Source organism: Anomalospiza imberbis, chromosome 8 (genome assembly GCF_031753505.1).
Source record: "Anomalospiza imberbis isolate Cuckoo-Finch-1a 21T00152 chromosome 8, ASM3175350v1, whole genome shotgun sequence".
NCBI classification, from domain to species: Eukaryota; Metazoa; Chordata; class Aves; order Passeriformes; family Viduidae; genus Anomalospiza; species Anomalospiza imberbis.
This window is the reverse complement of record NC_089688.1, coordinates 17,581,396-17,602,747: the sequence shown is the minus strand read 5'-3', so window position 1 is coordinate 17,602,747 and position 21,352 is coordinate 17,581,396. Positions and strand designations below refer to the sequence as shown.

At 37.7% G+C, this 21,352-nt stretch overlaps 1 protein-coding gene across 1 annotated transcript; it reads left to right on the top strand.

The window, feature by feature from the left end:
• The first annotated feature begins 7,519 nt into the window (after positions 1-7,519).
• Positions 7,520-21,162, top strand: LOC137478528 (FERM and PDZ domain-containing protein 2-like). The gene is made up of 4 exons (XM_068198558.1): positions 7,520-8,122; positions 17,514-17,642; positions 19,458-19,615; positions 21,088-21,162. Exons 2-4 carry the CDS (start codon positions 17,519-17,521, stop codon positions 21,160-21,162), a joined length of 357 nt encoding a protein of 118 aa, XP_068054659.1. The 5' UTR covers positions 7,520-8,122; positions 17,514-17,518.
• Positions 21,163-21,352: the final 190 nt, after the last annotated feature.

The window sequence follows — 21,352 nt, the reverse complement described above, 5'->3', positions numbered from 1 at the left end:
CTGGAGTGGTGTAACATTTTCTTGTTCTGTGTCTGCTTTGGTGCAGTTTTCCTCTAAATCTTTAGGGGAATTCTCTTGCCTTTTTCATACCACTGCCTTTGGTTTCTGGCACCTGTCATGAGTACTCTCTCCTTAGACTTTAAATATTTTCCTTGGTATATCATTGTTTGTTTGGGGTTTTTTGTTTGTTTTTGTTTTTTCTTTTCTTCAGGAAAGTCCCTGCTTCGAGACAAAAGGAGGCCAATCAGCAAGCTGCAGCAAGCCTTTGTATATTTTTACTGCAAAAAAAGGCCCTATGAGCAGTATTTAAAAATACATGCAATCTGCCAGTTAGGCACAGGGTACTGTGAAAATGGACATTTCACATTTAATTCACTGTCAATCATGTGGCCTGTGTCACATTTTTGAAGATGCCAATCTATCAAGATTTTTGTTGATAACAGCTTTTATCCTTCTTTAATAAGCATAGACTTTTACATGCTAAAGGCAGTGCTTTAGAATATTCCTGTTTTGCCCACTATTTTGGTGTTAAAAGTTTCACCTCCATAATTTTGTCCATACACTACTCATATGCCCATCTTGCTGCCCTTAAAATTCTCACTTAATTTAAGCAATTTCTCGCCATATGTTAAAGTGGTTCTTTTACAGATTTCCACAGACAGATATATGATGCCTCCTTTATAATTACACATCAAAAACTCCAACAAACCAAAAACTATTGCTCAGACTCTGCCACCAGCCCTCCTTAGGTGCCTCTGGGCTTTGTGTTTTTAAGACACACCTCCCACATTACGGCTGATCATTTCCTTGGGACATCCCCCAAACAGAATTAACCAGCTTTTAACTCCAAGGCTTTTTCTTATTGCAGTGTGTTAGATCAGACCCAGACACTTCATTCCCTTCCATGTTTACATATGCCAACGGCAAAGCTCAGAAGGCACAAGGGGCAATATGAATGCCCAAAGTACACAGCAGGCAAAACTTAATCTGGATAGGTCATCTTCATCTTGGCCAGGTAATTAAAACAGCCTGCAGACTGGGGCTGATTGAGGCCAGGGCACCTTCAGATGTTTATTTGTGTTGGCACATAGACTTGCAGTGTTAACCTCTGGTCTCTGCACAGTAAGAAACAGGTGAGGTGACATCATGTTCAGCCAGGTCAGTTATTTGCAGCAAGTCCCATGGCCTTACAGAACTGATGTTACTCCAAATGATTTTGGGGGAGTCATTGATCCTGATCATCCCATCTGATGTAAAATTGCACAGAGATTTGCAAGTGAAAGACAACAGCCCCTTTAAAGTATAATATGGTGTTTTGCTGAGGATCCAAGTTTCTTTTTTCCTTTAAGGTATAATCAAACTCTCCTTAAGATTTCAAGTTTACAAAGTTAATGCTTTTAGAAAGAGACATATTTCTGAGTGACTTTTTAAAACTAGTCCTTACAACCTTATATACAATCAGCATCTATTGCCATCTTGAATGTAAAGCTGATAAGCAACAGAAATAATGATGCAGAAATTGTACAAAAAGATCAGATTGGTGTTGTAAAGCATGATAGTAGAGGCTGAAAAATATGTAAAGGTAGTATGAAGGAAAACTCTGAAAGGAAGAATTTCATTCCATAAATTTGCTGTTTACCAGTATATTGCTTTAAAAATAAAGATAATACGATAGATAAGCTATAAAGTTCCTGTACAGTATGGAAAATTTGCGAGACATCAAAATAGTAACTCTTCAAGTAAGAACAAAAAGTTCCTTTGATTGTGTGTATAAACAATTTTCAAAACAAATCCTTATATAAGGGATTATATAAGAAAATGAAACTTTGAGAATGTCATTGAGCATCACTATATTATTGTTTTCAAGCATTGCAAAAGTATTTTCTTATAAATATTATGGCTACTTTATAAAACTCCTCTATTACATATGTCTGGATGGAAACTGTTTTCTGGATTGTCCTGACTGATATCCAAGAAAATACAAAACTAAATTCCTGATAACCATGAAAGTAAACAGGTATTTTGAAACAGGCTGTAACAAAGCCACCATTTTTCTCTGGACCTCTCAACAGATTAGAAGGATACAGTAGAGAGCAGGAGTATGAATTCATTAGGACAGAACATACCGACAACCAGACAGAAGATTCATATTTCTTCATAGAGAATCAGTAGCAGAAAGGAGAAAAAGTTTAGGAGAACAATATAAAGAGAGAAGACAGTGGAAAGAAGTGTGGCTACCTGCAGAGGCCAGGTATTTCCAGCAAGGACTGGCCCTGCTGAGGCCCCAGAACAACATAAACTTGACAGGAGTTTTGGTGATGGGTTTGACAAGGTGCATAGTAAATAGTGAGAAAAGCTGAAAGGTGGTAAGGGTCTCTTTGGAAAAATACTGTAAATCACAAACCTCAGAACTTGAATCTTCCTTTTCAAAATAAATATGAAATTTTATATATGAGAAGAATCTGATGAGCAGGTTTGTTTAGTAACAGAAACTCCAAAAGTGAATCAGTGAACAATCTGTAATATGAAAATCAACCTCTGCCTACATGTAATTGTTAATCATTCTCTTACCTCCTCAGTTTCAGTGTTTATGTAGCAATAGTCTTGGATTTGGACTGCTGCTTTAAAATAAGCAATTGTTGAGTGTTTAATAAATATTTGGATTTAGAAAAGTGTCAGTAAAATCTGAATTATGTCAAAATACTGCAAACTTTCTCACTCCCCTGCACTGGTATACAAGTAGGTTTATGAACATTAAAGTGTTTGGATTCAGCAGTCATGAAATTACATCCAAAATGTAGTTTTGTCTTTTTATAATATTTTCATTAGCTTGTCAATTACCATACTTGGGCTATTAAACAAAGTTTTAGCATATTGATGTTTATAAACTGCAAAGCAAAAAATTCAGACAAATCTTTGGAGACAGACAAGGAAATAGATCTGAATGTCTGACACAAATTTTGATGTACAAAAATCAGAATGTCAAAAACAAGATTCTGTAACATAAAATAATGCATCAAAAGATAGAAGGAAAAGTCATTTTTGTTCACAAAGCATCCATAGTAAAGAACAGTGATTTATATTTGCACCAAAATGGATTAACATAATACACATAGTAACTCAGCTGAGTGGGACTGTTTTGAGCAGACACAAGGTGGCTTAAACCACAATAGCTATTTTGCAAGTAAATGCCTGACTAGGTCTGTAGTCACTTTTAGACAAGATGAAAATAGAAACAAGATATCCTAGGCATGTGCCCTTGCAGAACGGCTTCACTGCTCTGCAGACTGAGGAAAGACCTTGTCACATCAGCAGAGGTGCTGGAGCTGGGTGAGGCAGCCCCACCTTCTCCCTGAACAACCACCAGTGCTCCTAAGTGGAGGTGACAGCAGCAGCAGACTCCTGGAGGCACGGAGGCACTCGTTTGCTGACCTGACATGCTCTCTAGAGGGGTGTGCTGCTGCCCAGGAACGTCACTGAGAGACCGCCAGGCCTTGTACTGCCCACTGGCTGGTATCTGCTGCTGACCTTCATGTGAGCATCTCTGCTACAGCTAGGAACTGTCTGAGGGGTCTGGAGAGGCATTACAGAGCCCTGGGAGCAGCATGAAGGGACTCTGGAGCACAAGCAAGTTTTTTCATCTGTCCTCTCAGTCAAAGGGAAGGGGTTTGAAAGAGCCGCTTCATCAAGAAGAGATCAATAGGAATTGGGGGTAATCAGGGGGCCCAGCTTTTCCAAGCTAGGGCTTGAGAAGCCACAGCCAGGATCAACATCCATATCCTCTTGTGCAAACAGATTGATAAATATTGTTTGCTGAGCAAGATAGATATAAGTGCAAAGACAATACCAACTATGAAAGGTTTTAGAGAATTCTGGAAGTAATACAAATAGAAACAAATAAAGCATTTTTGGTAACAATATCTTACTGAAATATTTTTTTTTCATCATTGGTTGTGGCAAAGAAGCTGCATTTCACATAAGAAAGTGAAATGGAAATTTACTAGCAAGCCCCAAATTTATAGATGTATTACAGCCTGGAAAGGTGTACAAAAATATCACACGTACTAATTGCTGATGAATACAGCTGACATTAAAACGTTTCCTTTTAATAATGAAAATAATATAATGAAAGAAACATTGTAACAGCTAGATTTTTAAAAATTAATTCTGTCTTGCAAAGCACTATGAAATCAACTCCAAGTAACCACTTAGTGCGACCTCTTTAAATGGAACTAGAAACAGACAGTAGTTGCAAAATGCAGTTATACACTTGACTATTAGCAAATAATGATGAACTGGAGCAAATAGTTTTGTTTATTAGTAACTAAACTGAATGGAGCACTTGCTGGCTTGAGCAAATGTAAGAGGAGGCAAGCAGCCACCATGGGGCACCATGCGACAGGTTACCAACAGGAACGGGAAGGTGGGGCCATGCTCACAGCTGATACTGAAGCTCAGACATTTCTGCACATCTAGTCAATAAGTTTTGTTCTCTCAAATACCATTAATGCTATTAACCCCTTTTTTGTTGTTCCTGAAAAGTTCTTCCTCAGCTGCCATAATTCCATGTACAGACAATTTGTTTAAATTGTTGCACTGAGTAAATAGGTTGCAAAGAATGTGCAATCCTTAGACATATTCAGCCAAATGGAAATTGTTTGTGGAGGAATTTTAATTGGGTCTCATCCATTCATAGGGCTTTCTAAAGATTTAGAAACTCCCAGAGGTTCGAGCCAGATTTTGCCAGCTAAGGACAATTTTCTTAAGGAGAACTGGTTGCTGTCATGAGTGGCAATAAGAGTTATGCTGCCTTCCTGCACTCTTCAAACACAAACTTAGAAACAAACTCCAATACACCTCCACTCCCAGTTTGGTGGTATTTTTTAAATTACCTTAGGAATTATTTCTTATAGGGAAACAGGCTGTTCAGATACTGGCCTCTTGCCTTTTTATTTTTTTTTAACTGAGTTAGGGTTACACAAATCAGATGTAATTCCCCCAAAGACACTGCTGTGAAACACTCCTGACAGCAAAGACCAGGACAAGAGCATAGACTCACCTCCCTGTATTACTTTGCTAAGCTAAATATAGATGACTGGACCATCTGCTTAGAAACCATGATGGAAATTAAACTTTATTTGCACATCTAGTAGACATAAGGATGATGCATGGAAGTACACTATCAGAAGTAGTTAGGTCCTGTTGTATGACTTAAGAAGATCCAAAACAAAAAGAGGGATTCCCTGATTTTTCTGAAAGCTCAAGCTATGACAGCTCATGCAGTCCATGATCCATTCCCTGGGACTCCAAATTAAAACTAGTTAAAACTTAACAGAAGCAATAGAAGTCTTCTGTGTTTTATAGAAAGCACAGGCCCCAGCTGTGTTTGTAGTTTTGACAGCTTGCTTGTACCACCATCAGCTGAGAAGTAAATAGTAATCTTCACCTTTATGTAAACTTTAAGAGCTTCCCACACTTCAGCTTCTGTGGGATAAAAAGGCATTAATGTCAGAGAATAATTGGATTCCAGCCATTGCTGGTTCTCAGAAAGCTGGGAGGAACATAAGGGAGATCCTAAGCCTCCATCCAGCAGTTCCTTCCCCGGGATAAATAGCCTTTCATCTTGTTAACCTTCTTTCATAGTGATCTAGTTACATAAACTTTGCTGCAATTACATGTATGTCACCTGTACACAGCAAGGATTCAATAGGTGAACAGAAGCAATTCAACTGAAGCTCTCATACTGAATATTTTGAGTTTATGAGTCTGAAATACTGCTTTGGTTCAAATGAGTAGGTTGTAAGTGATTTTTTTAAAATGGCTGCTTTCAATGACTAGAATAAAGAAGGAACCATGGGTGAGAACTTGATATCACAAATTTGGAACTGCTGCTGACGCCAACTGAACTACCACAGGTTTGCAACTGCATGTTTTCCTGAGAAGAATCATCAAGTCTTTTCTTAAAGCAATAGAACATAAAGTCTTTAGGAACTTTGATTAGTCAATCAAATCAGCATTTCTACCTGATTTAACAGCAGCATGTTCACACAATACATTATTTCTAGCAAAATGATTCAACAAGCCACACTCCCTGTTAAGTCCACAAACAGCATTATACATACACCTACTTAAATCAAATCTGGTAGCTACAAATGCACCACTAAAAGTAACTTCCTATCTCCTCCCCACTCATTACCTGGGGAAGAAGCTGTCACAAACTTTTGTGTTGCTTCTGTCCTGCTAGTGTGACTGTATCAGACAATAAGCAAAATGCTTCCTGAGCTGCATCAATGCTCAGATTTTATTTTTTTCATTAATAGCCTTTTTGCTGATGTGTTGGTACCTGGATCCACAAATTTAAAAAATTAAGAGCAGTATCAGTCTCATGATCACAGGACAAGGCAAGAAATAGTTTCTTTTGCACAGTTGGTAAGGTTTATCAATAAATGTTGGTTTTCCAACTCCAGCATGTTCTGTTTGGGACATCTCAGATGTGAGACCTTTCATTTTATTTTTATTCCTGCCTGCAGTCCTGTCAGACTGCCTGTCAGATCAGATTTATGACTTCTGGACCAAGCCAGAATTCATAAAAAATAGTTTTATTTTGCTGCTACAAACTAAAAGGACCAGAGAAGGATATTAAAGGATGGGTTGAATTCTACCCAGTGGGAGAATTCAACAAAATATATGTTTTCTGTGACATTTTGGATAAGGCAATATTGCATTTCCAAGTGTCAAAATGGAGGGATTTACAGTCATTGAGATGATGAAAACCTGAATAAATTTTCTTTAAAGATAAAGAAAGAAGACCATAGCTTGTATATTTTCCTCAAAAGCCCACATCAACACTTATACTCTGGAAGGGTTGACCAAACTGAATGTGAAATCCAGAGTGCGGGCTAGGGACAAAAGTGGCAATATTCACAGTGACTGAGAAAGAAAAAAGGAAATATGAGGCTGGTTTGTTTTTTTTTTTTTGCCAATTTGTTGAACTTAAATTACTAGTTGCATGAAGTTATGCAATGAAAGAAATCCAAGATTTTCATTTTGAAAATGAACAGAGAAATCTACACTACAATCATCTGTGAGGTATTGCCATAAGGATTGTAGATGCAAATGCATTTCCAAATTCCATTATTCAGGGACAAAATAGAGGGAGAATGATTAAACAAAAAGTTTTGTGGACTTATACAAAAACTAAAAAAAAAATAGGATTAAAGGGAAACAGAGCTGGGAAAAATGGAGGAATAACTAATGTGAAGAGTTTAATGAAGAAGTCCAATTGAACTCTCTTCTGTTTTACTAAGGTTTCGTTCCCTTCACTTTCTTACAGCCAGCTCATGGTTGCCCTGCAGCATCCCAAGAGCTCCCTCTTCCCTGCTCTGAGCACAGCTGCACCCTGCTATAATTAACAAAAAAAAATCAGGCTAGGCAATATTAAAAAATGATCAAATTTCCTTCCTTCAGTTTTTGGTTGGTGTATTTTCCTGCCAGGTAGACCCAGTCTCTGCTTTGGTTGTGCTGTTGCTCCCTGGATTGGCCGGGGACTGAAAGTGACATCAGTCTATGGGGGTTTAGATCTAATGCTCCCGTGTGCGTCAGGTAATCCAATTGAGTCCTTGTAAGTTGACAGACCCAGAGATTTATACTGAGCCACTTCCTAAAAGCTGATTCTCATTACCTGGCAAGTGAACTACCAGAGGAAAAAAAAAAAAAAAAAAAAAAGAAAAAAAGAAAGAAAAAAAAAAAAAGGAAGGAGTGTAAACAGCCTTAGCAGACATGACGTTGCCCTCAACTTCAAACCAGGAGCTGCTAGGTTTGGCTTGCAAGTAAGAGAAGGAACCTCACTGTTTACTTGCTTAGCCACTTGCCAGACCACACAGTGCTTAGTTACAAGATACAAACAAAGCAATAGCAAGAAAGGAAGAAAGGGGGAAAGAAAGAGAGAAGACAGAAGGTAAGAAAGAGAAAGAGAGAAAAATCCAAGAAACAGAAGTCCAATCAAGACCTGAATATGTTCAATGTTATATTTACAACTTTTATGGTCTAAACAATCATTATTGGGCAAAAACATAGAAGATTACAGACTATTCTGGATGCGGCATCTGTCCAACTTGTACAGGTAGGTCCTTACGTATTTCTCTTAATCTCATTATCAATTAAATAAGTATTAAATCACTCATCTTCTTGGCTTTGTACAGCAGTATCTAATATTTACCTTGTTGTTTGGATTTTTTACATTAAACCTAATTTCATTTCTCTTAAATCATTAGCTAATTCTGATTAGAATGCTGCTTGTTTTTATGAGAAATGATAATATAGAGCTGACTGGATTGTCATCCAGAATGTCAGCACTTAGTCCCGCTTGCCTTCTTTGGGAGTTAGAAACATTCACCTCCCATAGAATTGTGCTGTCAAAAAATCAGGGTACCTTAGCATAGTCTTGTTTCCTATTGAAGGCAAAGAAGTAGAAGGCACTAAAGTGTTCCTGCCCTTATGGCAGGGATAAGATGTTGTTTGCATAACACAGCTGACATGATTCTGGAAAACATGTTTAAGTACATTATTGTTTCATGGATTTGTACTAAGTATTATTATTTTGGAAAGAGCACTGAACTCCAAACAGCAGAAAGATTACCAGTGCTTACAACCTGTGACTAAGACTCTCAACTAAGAAACTGCTTTCCTAATTTCTCCTCCACTGCTCTTCAATGTTTTTAGCAAGTCCCTACATTACAGTTTGCAGTTTCTAAAAAAAAAGCAACCCCATTTTCTGGAAGTTTTCTTATGGGCGTCATAAGCATTTCTAATCTAGAAATTAATAGATGTAGATTCCAGAGGAATACAAATACTGATAATTTACTATTTATATGTAAAGTACATTATTAATGATGGGAAAACACATCAACCTCAATGATGTGGTAAAATAAGAGACTGAGCGTTTCTCAAGTAAAAGAACAAGTCAACATCAGAATCAAGATCAGGAGCTTTGAATATCTCTCTTCTGCAAGCAAAGGTGTAACTGTGGCACTGTCAGAACTCAAGAATTAGCTTTAGCAATAAGCAAACCATAGCATCATTAGCTACAATAGGATTCGATGTGAGAAGCTGTGGAGAGACTTTGGGAAGACTGGGCAATGTAATCTAAAATCTTAGCTCTTTCATTTAGGACATGTTTGTTTAGCACCTGAAGAAGCTGATGTACAGCCTGTTCAGGTTCTGCTCAGCCTGCTCTGTGTTGTGGTGCTACCTATTAACCTCAGCATCAGCATATCATTTGACCCTTCATTCCCTGTTCCTATGTCTGGCACGAGGCTGCCTCATTTCAGAGAATTACATAATGCCTTAAAAAGGACATAAATCAATAAATATAAAAGAGAAACATTACCATGGTGCTTGAGTTCTACTGTCCTACTATTTCTGGCACTGCAGCAGCAGAGAGCTTTGAAGTGTCAATTTTTGAAGCGCTAGAACGATGTAGATAATGTATTAGATTTAGTTCTGAGCCACCAGTCCAGTCTACTCTCATGCAGAATGAGCTTTTATGAAAGGTGCATGGAAAAAAGCAAAGAAAAGTAGCACTAGCTACTTTAGAGGCAGTAGCTGTCTATCACAGAGAGATATTCTATGAGGTCCTTGGTATTTGGCATCAGACAGGGCAGAGGAGAAGGGGCATGTAAACTTAGCAAGAATGAACACAGTACAACTTTCTTTTGATTGCAGTTATATAGTGGTATCTTTTTAGGCACTTCTGTTGAAAGAATATCTACTTGCAAACTGACTGCAAGCTGTGTAATATTTTCCTCTGAAATTCAGTAGTAGGTTCCTTTTGGTGTAGAGAGGAAATAAGAATTTGATCCTCTAAGTCTGATTTTTTAGGATGCTGCGTTTTTCTAAATTTTCGTTTGCTATCCATAACATTTTGTGTCTTTAAAAAACAGTGTCCATAGATCTTGTAATAAAGTCAAACTTTTAGCACCCTTACCACCCAGCTCATGAAATTCCCTAAAGAAAGGCACATAATTACACTATTCAGGAACTAGATTTCAACTGTCTCCCTCTAAGATTAGACTGTTTAGTGACTGGCCCACCTCATGTGAATTTATGATTTCCTAGAAAAGAAATTCATGTCTCTGTAGCAGTGAAATTTTATCCCCCTTCAGTGCCAAATAACTTGAAATAGTCTGGTTAATTCTCCTATTTATTTAAGTACATGTTTCTAGAAAGGAAATTAAATAATTTGCAGTAGAGGGTGAAAAATGCCATATAATGAAGGCTTCATTTCAGCTATAATTTCTGCGACGCAATCTTTCCAAAGCAAGTTCATACTTTAGCAACAAGGCAACTCCCTTATTAACTTGCCACTGTTTGCAGATTTGGCTCTGCCTGTACTTTATTTGAACAGAAGTTTTAAACAGCATTTTAAGTGTTCATTCCAATTATAAACCTACACATTTCCATCCTATATTTCAGAGAGTCAAATTTCATATTTAATGAGATTCATCTCTCTGGTATGAGGAATATTGTGTGTTCTCTCCAAAATTATAACAAGTTTACAGTGAGTTAGAGAATAAAATTTATATATGGAATATATGTGAATAAACGAGGTTACGATGTAAATTAATTTTAAAGTATAATTTTCAAAGATGTGCTCTTTTCAGTCTTTTCAAACTTTGCGCAGAGTTAAAATTTGTTATAATAGGATGGACAAGCAGTAGGTTGTTCTTAAGTAAGGAATAAGAAAATATTCAGCTTTTTTATCCAGTTACTATGCCTATATATCCAGATAAAAACAATAATATCATGATTGATAGCATTTATCCAGAACCCTTTAAATATATAAAAGGGTTATGGCCCAATATGTATTATATACAGAAGAGGCTCAGAGTTTAATGTAGAAATTTAGCAAGACTAAAGTACACAAGGTGGGCACCTTCTGTCCCCAAAGTCTTTCCATTTTATTTCTCTAAAATATGAATGCATTATGATTGAGATACTTAAGATATTACAGTTATTTTCAATACAGTTTTCCTGTATTTCCCCTAAAATTATCAGTAACAATTTGGTGATAGTAACAACCATTTGAATTACCTTAATTCAATTTGAATGATATTTAAATATATTTTAAGAATTTACTTGGGTTTTCAGTTTTACATGCTCTAGATGAATATGGCCTGTAAAGAAAATATATTTAGTTGTCATTTCTTAGTAAAATATTTCTATACTGTATTTTTATAACTTTGATTTCTCTTATGGAAGAACACTGTTCTTCAAGAACAGAATACAACCTGAAGTATTAAATCAGAACAATCATCAACATAATAGATGTAATCAGACCCTATTCAAAGCTCACGGTTACAGGCTGATGTGATCATCTTCTTTCCTCTTGCATATTACAGTTTTGTGGGTTGTTATGAATCAGATGAAAAACAAAAAAGATACAGAGTTGTCATTTGCAGTTTGGTCACAGCTTTCATTGATTCTTCAGGATATTCTAACTACCTAGTCCTAAATATTTTGGAGACCAACATCTCTCAAAATCTCAATACAGTATTCAAATTTACAGGGTTTGGGTTGGTTTTTTTTAGTGTTTGGCATTTTTCTTAGAAGCAAAACGTGAAGCCTTGAGCAACAAAGAATTGTGATCCTCATGTGAAAACTGTTCATTTAAGAATATTTCAGTGTAGACACTGGAGTGCGGCAAAATTATTTCACAGATCTCAAACTGTCTGTGGAAACCTCCAATCAGATTAATACATATATGTTTTGGAATAATCTTGTGCCTTTTTAAAAATCAAGTCATATCTTCCCATTTTAATTCATAAATTATTATCTATATCAAACATTTAATCTGTATGCATGCTAAGATAATTTTAAATTTCAAAATTGTTTCTACATTCATTTTTATAACTATATGATTTTTGAGGGCACAAAGGAAATCAGTTAAGTATTTTCCTGGAGATACCTCCTACAGAATACAAGTCCATGCCAAATGCTGTTCCTGCCACCATGACTCAGAGGAGTCAGAGGCAGAGATTGATGCATCATTCCTTCTCTATTGGTGACTACAGAAAAGACTCAGAACAGGTTGTTCATAAATTCTGTGATTTTACTTTGAAATTAACACAGATTATGTCAAAACTATAGCTCAATCCCATTTTTATCTTATTTTTAATTCTCCTAATTTTGCATTCCAAATTTGCTTCATTATGCAGCCAGTCTTGAGATAGGCTGCAAGAACTTTTCTTATTGTATTTGTAATACTTGATATTAAACACTGATTTTTCTTCCCTTAGTGAGATATTATTTGCATTTTGATTTACATCTATTCCTCCATGCATTTTCAGCCCCTTTTGATAAAGTTTCTGAACTTTTGTCTCATAAAGATATAAGGATACAAATTTATCCCTGCTCTTAAATATAAGGCACTTCAAAGCAATGTGTTACTGTAAGTTATTAATCTTTGATGGGGAGAATCACAGAGAAAAAACAAGAGATAGGCGAGCCAGACTGATTTTGTCTTGGAGGAGGTCGTCACCTGGGTATGGTCAGAAATTACATTACTTGATACGTAATTAACCCACTGTCCAGCACTCTGGTCAAATAAAAGGATGCTGACTAAAAACGCATTTTCCTTGTAACTTTTCATTTTAAAAGATCTTTCAGAATTAGCAAGTCTGTCTCATTAATCTGTCTCTATGGACCCCTTTTCAGTACTTATTAGCCCTCCAACATCCTAGAAAAGTGTAACTTCAAGTTTCCATAATTCCTGGTCTTGAAAGCAGATTGCTTGAAGTCTTGCTGACCAGCACCTGAGGTCCCGTGGCTAATTCCCTTCTTTCAGATAGTTTTCTTTACCCTCACTACATCTTACCGCCACTAATACAAAAATTCTGCCTTTTGCTATTCTGAGGATTGAACTCCTTTGGGTTTGGTCCTTTTTTAAGGTGCTTTTAGACTGTCAGGTAGCACCTGAGACCTAAAAGGGTCTGCTAACATAGCTAAGAAATTGGAGTACAACAGATGAAAGGGATAGAAGGCTAAGGAAAATACCATGTCTAGAGAAAGATGCCTAAGGACCATCTCTTTACAGGCTTGCATGTAGTTTTATCAGTGTGTCCTTCAATACCTACCAGAAGAAGCAATTCCATGTCTCTAAAGTTGCCCTTGAAAATGACTGATGGATACTTAGGCATTGCAGGTAAATTAAGCACAATTATACGTGATCATACGTTAAGCCAACTTCATACGTGTTCAAGTGTAGTGGGTTTATGCCAGTTTCCATGGACTGTTACGAGGAGGGAACTTTTCCTGGATATAGTGGTACAAATGGAAGAAGTTACACTCCAACTCCCTCTCACTTTTCTGTCAGTACACACCTACACTTCTTTAGTGAGGTTAGTGGCCAATGCTAGCAACCTCTCAGGTCTTTCAGAGCACCTACTTAAGTGTCTCCTCTCTGGCTCACTCTTGTCAAAATCAATTAGTCACCTCTAATAGAGGGGCTGTGATGGGCATGTATGTCCAAACCATAAATAGGCCTTCCCAGAGAGAATTGTTTACAACATTTACATTTGTTTACACCTTCCAGCAAATTAAGAGTTACAGATAGGTATTTTGCAATATACACACACAGAGCAATGAAGCAGAACTGGAAGTTCAGTCATACGAAAGACAAGACCTCTGCATAAACAGCTTCCAGGCAGTAAAAATTGAAAGGCCTTTCTGATTTGACAGAGGCCCTTCCAATTCACAGAATGCTTGATTCCTACCAAGGTTAATCCTTTGTTGTTGTTCTAATTACTGTTGTTGTGTTTATACACAAACTATTTTGCCAAAGTCCCCATTTCCAGCTGTTCTTCAGGATGTCCAGGTGGGACAAATCTGTTCTTCCTTCATGCCTTTACAAGCAGACCAGAAACAAACTTGACTCCATATTTTCAAAAACTAAGTGTGATTTATCCCTCCTCATCATCTTTTTCAGTGATGTGTCCTATGATCTCCTTTCATCTTTTTTCACCATCATCCAGATAATGGATTGACTTTTATGCCATGAAACTTATCATGCAGCTGAACCTACTCCCCAGTAAATTCCCTCTGATAAGTGGGAATGAAAAGGGCTGTCATGTAGTTAGATATCCAGCTGACTCATTCCTCGTGTGGATATTTAATGCACTTTACTGTGTTTGATAGGGGAAGATCAGTTTTCCTACAAAAGTAACAGTTTTTAGCTCTTTTGCTTTCTTTACACAGTAAACAAAATAGCAAAAGTAAAGATGAAGATTAACCAAAGCCAAATTGCTTCTTTACATTTTACTAAATGAGACTGCCAAATCCAATACAGTGACCTTAGCATATGAAATTACTAATGCACAATTGTTGCTAAGTGTCAAATTCAGATGTGAAGCTGTAGATCATTTACTTTCATGATGAATTCCATTTCTTTCATTGACTCCAGTTTTCAATGGATGAAAACTTGCACATATGATAAAACAAAATGCATCAAAATTGAATTATTTTTAAAAAATGTGATAAATAGGCAGATGTTGCTGGCAAAATAATAGGTTAGCCTCGCCCCAATGCAACCTTTTGTATCTATGCAAGAAGAGTTGGGAAAAATCTGTTGATTTTAGAGAGGCCACATAATGAATAAATGAATAAAGATTAGAACAGGAAGGATATTTTAGGCAAATTTGGATGGTACTATCTTCTTCCACAGACATCAGCAAAATCAGCCTTTGACCTCAAAACACGAATTGGCACTAAGCTCTTTGCTATTTTTTCCAGTCACAAAAACATTATAGCCTGGCCAATCTCCAAAGTGGGTGATTACACTCTGGTGCTCTAATTTTTCCCTGCAGGCTCAACCAGATCCAGAATAATTTCTTGCTATGTAGTGTTACTGGAAAAACATCCCTTTTTTGCAAAGTTGCTGTCAATTTTTCCTTCTTGTCCCCTCATTTGTCTGCCTTATTTGTTGTAGGTTCTTTGAATGTCAGAATTGTTTGGTTCTGGATCACAGGTTTGACTAAGCTGAGGGACCAGAACATGGCCGGTGCTACAATGACAACAATATCTTTCCATCACTTTTACTCTCTTATAATACACATAGTGTAGCCTGGCTAAGTTTTTTCCCCAAGCACTCATGCAGACCTTCATTAAATATCACATCATGTTGGTCTCGAGAATCAGAAGTCAAAAACACAGCCTAAAGATACAGGGCATTCAGAGTGTGTTTAAAAACCAGATGCCAATTTGATTGTAAAATAGCACGTTGCTTAACTCCACATTGTTTTAAAGCAATAATTTTTTAAAGAGACTATGATTTCCATGACCATACAATCTAATATTTTTTTCAAGAAGTTTGGATCTAATTGATAGCATAATTCATTTCTTTCATATTTAGTATTGATCTGAGACATTACTTTTACTCTTAGAAAAAAAATATTCCCTACAAAAGTTAAGCATCTCTGGTGTAACTGCTGATTTCACTTTGGTTCTATAAAGCTCTGAGACCTGCACTTTGGGTAGTTTCTTACTGAGTAACTTAAGCTAGTTAGAAATATCAGCACTGATATCACTTGCTATAAGCACTTCAATCTAAAACAGAGGACGCAGTGCTTCCTTCCCCAGCACAGTCTCAAATAAAACAGCACTAAGTATGATCTGGTGGATTACCTGTATGGACAAGCCAGAGATACTGCTCTGGGGATGTGAATTTATTGCTTAGCCCCAGTACCACAGGGTTAAGTGAAATGCTATCACAGTAATTTATGATTAAGAGAAAAGGTGATGACTTAGATTAAGAAGATTTGTCCGTCTCTTCTAATTAAGGTTAGGTTTGTAAGAAGCTTTACTGCCCTTTGAAGCTACAGGGACTAAAATTAGGACTCTGGTTCTGTTTAAAATGTCACTAGGTTGATCTATAATCCTGTGGTGGTTGCAACAAGGGAACATTCTTTGTATGTTGTGATTCCTTGTTTGCAAGCTAGTGAGCCAGGACAAGACCCCATGAAGCAAAGTCTGAGCAGTCTATTAATCAGCAACAAGCTGGTCCTACAGGACGCTGTGATGCTCTTCTAGTTACCTCTTGAAGACTCCATACTGAACAGGAATTTGGCAAAGCAACCAGATGTAAGACACAGAGAGTTCTATTGCCAGCACAGAGCAAACGGTGGCAGTAAGTGGGCTGTGTACAGAGAGTTAAGAAGTTTTGGGGGGGCAAGATCTGACCTAAGGCTGTGAGTGAACTCATTTTACAGTGGTGTAAAGTGCACACAATCCTGTGACAATACCATCCCAGGCTATAGTGTCCTCACTTGCTGCTCTACAGACAATGTCAAAACTCAAATCAGTAAATGGATCACTTCTAACTTATTATTCCCCTATTTACACAGCATCAAATGAACCTGTGGGGCTGTTACAGGACAGTAATAGCAAAAGCTGTTCAAAAATTTTTAGGAAATTTGAAGATTGGATTCAGTTTTCCTTACTGATGTGTAGACCTAGAGCAGCTCTGACTAGATTAGTAAATTACAGAAACATAAAGATCAGGTGCATTTATGAAGAGCAAAGCCTTCTTTGAGAATATTTAGCATGACAAAACATTTGAAGGAAAAGCAGCCATGAACCTTCAAGTCACAACTCAGTTTCTGGTTGGCTGGGATTATGAAAATACTCTTCCAGTAGGTAAGACATGAAACTATGATTCACTACAGAGTGCCTTTCTCTAAATGATCTGAAGCTGTGTTTCAGCTGAGACAAAACAGCATGAGTGTGTGGATCCACATTCTTCTGCTAGGTCTTATGTACCTGTCAGCTAGGACAGTGTGCTGGGAGCCACTAAATTGCTATTCAGTAATTAAAAATAGAATAATCTTTTAATTTGGTTTAGTGAAACAAAGCAAGTTTATATGTATATTGGGAGGAATGAACTGCAAGCACTGATTCTCAGATATATGAGCAAGAAAATCTCTCATCAATGAATTCAGTAAGAATCTACCAGCTTTTACTGATCAGTTTGCTGAGCAATGAATGAGATTTAATTGCTCTGTTGCACTGTTAATAAGCTTTTCACATTACAGGGCATATCTTTTGCATTGTATTGTTTTTTTCTTAGATAAACTCTGTCATGTTTTTATAGACAGGAACATCCAATTAAGCAGCAAAATCAGTCACCTGTCATTCAAATAACCACTCACAAAATGTGAACAGCACATATTAATGAAGGACCTCCTGAGTAAAAACTATTTATTCTCCACAGAACCTTGTGACTGGTTTCAAATTATGAGTAAAAGGGCTCACAAAGATTACAGGAAGTCACTTAGTTCAGTCCCCTTTATTTACTCAGATTAAGACAGGGGTAAACAATACCTACTGATTCTGAACAAAGAAAGCAAGGTGGTTCACTAAATATTTCTTTCTGTGAGAGAAGGGTACAGGTATAATCAGTAGGGCTTGTCTTGAGCAGTTCAGTCTAATTTACTGTGTCCAAAACCCAGTATCTACTGCAGCAGGCATGAGCAGTTCCTGCGTGACATTGGCCGAGGTCCTTTGGGCAAAAGGAAGCCCTCTGGAGGAAGAAGAAATATGGGCACTCCTGTACCTGTCCACAATGCAGCTTCTGGAGGATCTTTACAAAGGTGAGGTGAAAAGCATCTTTTTAAGAATTCTTACAGTTGGAAATTAATTTGTGAGTTATTTTAATTTTTTGAGTTTGTTTGTTTGTGGGGGTGGGGTGGAGACAAAAAACTAATGGCACTAACAGCATATTGCTAATAAAAATGAGAAATCTTTCAGTGCTGCTGGGATTATGTGCAGATTGCTCTCTCTACCTAGAAGGTCTTCACACAGTTTTGGCTTTTTTTTTTTCAAATTAAACATCAAATAGTAATTAATCTAAGTAAACTATATGCAGACAGAAGAGTCCTTCCTGAAGTCTGAATAACATGCACCCAGAGAAAGTGCAGTGCGAGCTAGGCTCATGTCCTTCATGGACTGATAGAGAAGGACAGGCAAATCCACATGGCACTCCTTTCAGCTAGTAAGAGACTTTTATCCTTGATAATAATAATGTGACTTATCATTATGATGTTTGCTTGCCAAGCAGGTCAGCTTGAGAGAGCACAGAGCACAACTGAGCAACAAGAGAGCACAGCTGAGCAGCCTGTCACATTTTGAAAACTGTTTATGGGAATGGGTATTCCTTTTGAGGGGAGAATGCATGAGACATGTTCTTACCTCATAAGCATGTAGAATCAAAATACAAAATACAGAAAACAAGTGATGTGTAACTTCTACTAAAACTGGAGGAGTGAAAATTCATTACCAACTAGTTTTTAATGGGCTGGAACACTATAGCAGGTTGACTATACCATCAGTTCTCTATTAACTGGTGTAACAAGGGGATAGAATAGCCCAGGAACTACAAGCACCAGAAATGTGCAAAGGAGTGAAGGACAGAGATACCCACCTGGATAGGTTCAGCATAGGTTCATCTATTGACTCTGTGCCAGACACTAAGCTGACACTATGCTCTTCTGACTGCTGACTTAACAAAACAAAATTTAAAACAAAAAAATAGATAACCAGCCTATGTTCCTTATGCTACACCAGATAAATTTAGGGTATCAGAACATGAAAACTAAACCAAGAAGTAGGGATGTACAATCAAGCTCAGCTGCAGGCCAAGTGTAAGGCTGCTAAAACTTGTCTTTATAGAGTTCAGGTCCAGAAGTGATGCCAAGCTGGAGTCATTCTGAAGCTGAATCCACGGTGCTCCAGCTACTTTAAACACAGGGAAGGTTACATGGAAGATATGCCAGTGCATAGCATCATCCCAGTTGAGTAAGGCATATCTCTGACTCCACATCTCTCAATTGCAGCTGTATTGTTTCTGTAATCAGCCTCTTTTCAAGGCTAATACTGCCACATTTGCTGTGCTGTGCATGATGCAATAAATCATGCCAGATCTCATGATAATCAGCACCACTTGGTACAGAATATTCCCGGTGTGCTGGGGCACTGCCGCGTTAGGCAGGAATGCCACTCGTTGGCTGGCCAGCACTACAGAAGGCCAGGTATTCTCCACTAGGATGAAGTACAAGCTGGCGGGCTGTTCCTAAAACAAGACAAGCTTCCCAGCATGTGTGACTTGTGTTTGCATACAACACTACAGAAAACATGGAAGGAGCAAAAGAGAACACTAGCTAAAGGTAATCATGGTCAGAGAGCCCAGCGATCGCCAGGCAAGGCCACAGTGACAAGGCAAGTCTGAGGTCAAGCTGGGAAGTCACTCTGTTGGTCAGGACCAACAAGGTCCCCAGACAGGCAAGAGATTCTGGGTACATCTCCAGTGATGAGTTTGGTTATAGAGGTGAGATGCCAGAAATATGATTTTCTGAGTGCAGTGAATTCAACACTAAGATCTCCATTTTATCGACTTCAACATTTTTCAGACCCTGCCATCTGCATGATTTGCCCGTGGTCAGTACTACTGTCTGCTGAAGGAAATTTGTTTTTCCAAAACAATGCATCTCAGACAGAAGCTGCCCCTTTCAGTCCACCAGAATTGCTCCACCACCCAAGTAAAAACCAGTACTTTGGACTAACAAAGGTGAGGTATATTGCAACGTGCATCTTGACAGCACCTCATGAAGACAAGCTTGTGGGTTTTAATGCAACATGCCAGGCACTTACTGTAACACCCCATTTCTAATAAAACTAATCAAATTAGGCTATATTTAGAAAGATGTTACATGTATCTTGCAGCTTGCTGTTGGATTACCATGCCTGTCAACATCAAAATCAATTTTGAACATCAGTCCCACACTCCTGCAGAAATGTATTATTTGTAAAGGCCCACAGAAAGGAAGAATATTCCTATGTAATGATATTCAAGCAGATATGGTAATTGTAATCCCAGAAGCAGCAGGACTGCAGTATCTGTACAGTCAGTGGATGGAAGCAGTCCCAGGAAGTCAGACATATGTTCAGCTTTGTTAACAATTTATTTTTCTTCTCTCTGACAAATGCGTCTCTCTGGAAAGACAGTAAGATATAACATTCAGGCACCTGAAAGTTTTAAATACCACTCTGACCACATACTCTCCTCAGGCAGAAAACTGTATTTTCAGATTCCCACATAAATGACACTTAGACACTAGGCAGAAAAATGAAGCTGTGGAATATGCAGCCTTATTCCAGTAATTATTTTCCTGCCTATAACAGCTAGTCAGTCCTACAGGTAGGGGAGAATTTTAATCACCAATGGGAGAGCTTCAATAATAAGAAAGGAGTTCAAATTTCTTTCCCTACTCCTGGCATCTTTGAACAGAGGGCAGCCTCGCTCAGCCCCTCAAGCTGAACTATACTAATGATGACAAGATGATTTTTTTGCCTTTTCTTTTATATACCTTTTCTATAACTTTTATGTATCCTCAGTATTCTTAAAATGCATACTTGTAATTCCTTAAGTCTGATGACTTAGCATAGCCCTAGTATTTTGTTAAGCCAGGAGAGCAAACATCCTAAAGACCTCGTAGTAGGAGGCTGGAATACCCTACACTATCTTGAGAAACCAAGGTGCTCTCTAGAACATATCCTATAAACTAGAGATTTGGCCCATCCAGTGGGGAATTCGTTGAATGGGGAAATATCACACCATTCATCCAGGCCTCCCATTGGGCCATCCTTGTTAGATAGGCTAATTTGTAAGGTCTATAAATTGTACACACGATCTGTCATGTGTGTGCATGGTGGCATATCCCACTTTGGCGAAATGGTGCACCATAAGGATCCTTATTAAAATACAAAGGTAAAAAGGTAAAAAGCACTTATCCCTTAACCGTGTCTGGCTCTCAGTTTTTCAAGACCAGGAAAAGGCATCACTCATTGCATGCAACGTAGTCCATAAGCTAAGAGTCACTATTTTACTTTTAGATATGTTTAGTCTAGTTTTTTTAAAAAATCATCTGTGTGACTTCTGCCATTTTGTGACCAAAGACACAAAAAGATGGTGTGTCTAGTATGAGGATTTCCTGTACTAAGTATTGGTTTCACATAGAGTTTCCTTTTCTGTTTTGACAGATGCTGGTGTATTCCTTAGGAATGACCCTCTATTGGTCAGCAGATTACCAGGTTCCTCCAAACCAGGCCAGTTAACACAAACATTTTTGTTTTCTTTTATTCTGGTAGGTTCAAAGAATGAGAGGCATAGTCTGAAGTATCACTAAGAGGGGCTTTGTGTTTTGGACCACTAGGAAAGAATTGAAGAGCTTGTGTCAAGGTCTAAGCTTCACCAAAAATACCAGTTCACATAAATCAGGGAATTTAGTTGGAGCTCATCTTTCCT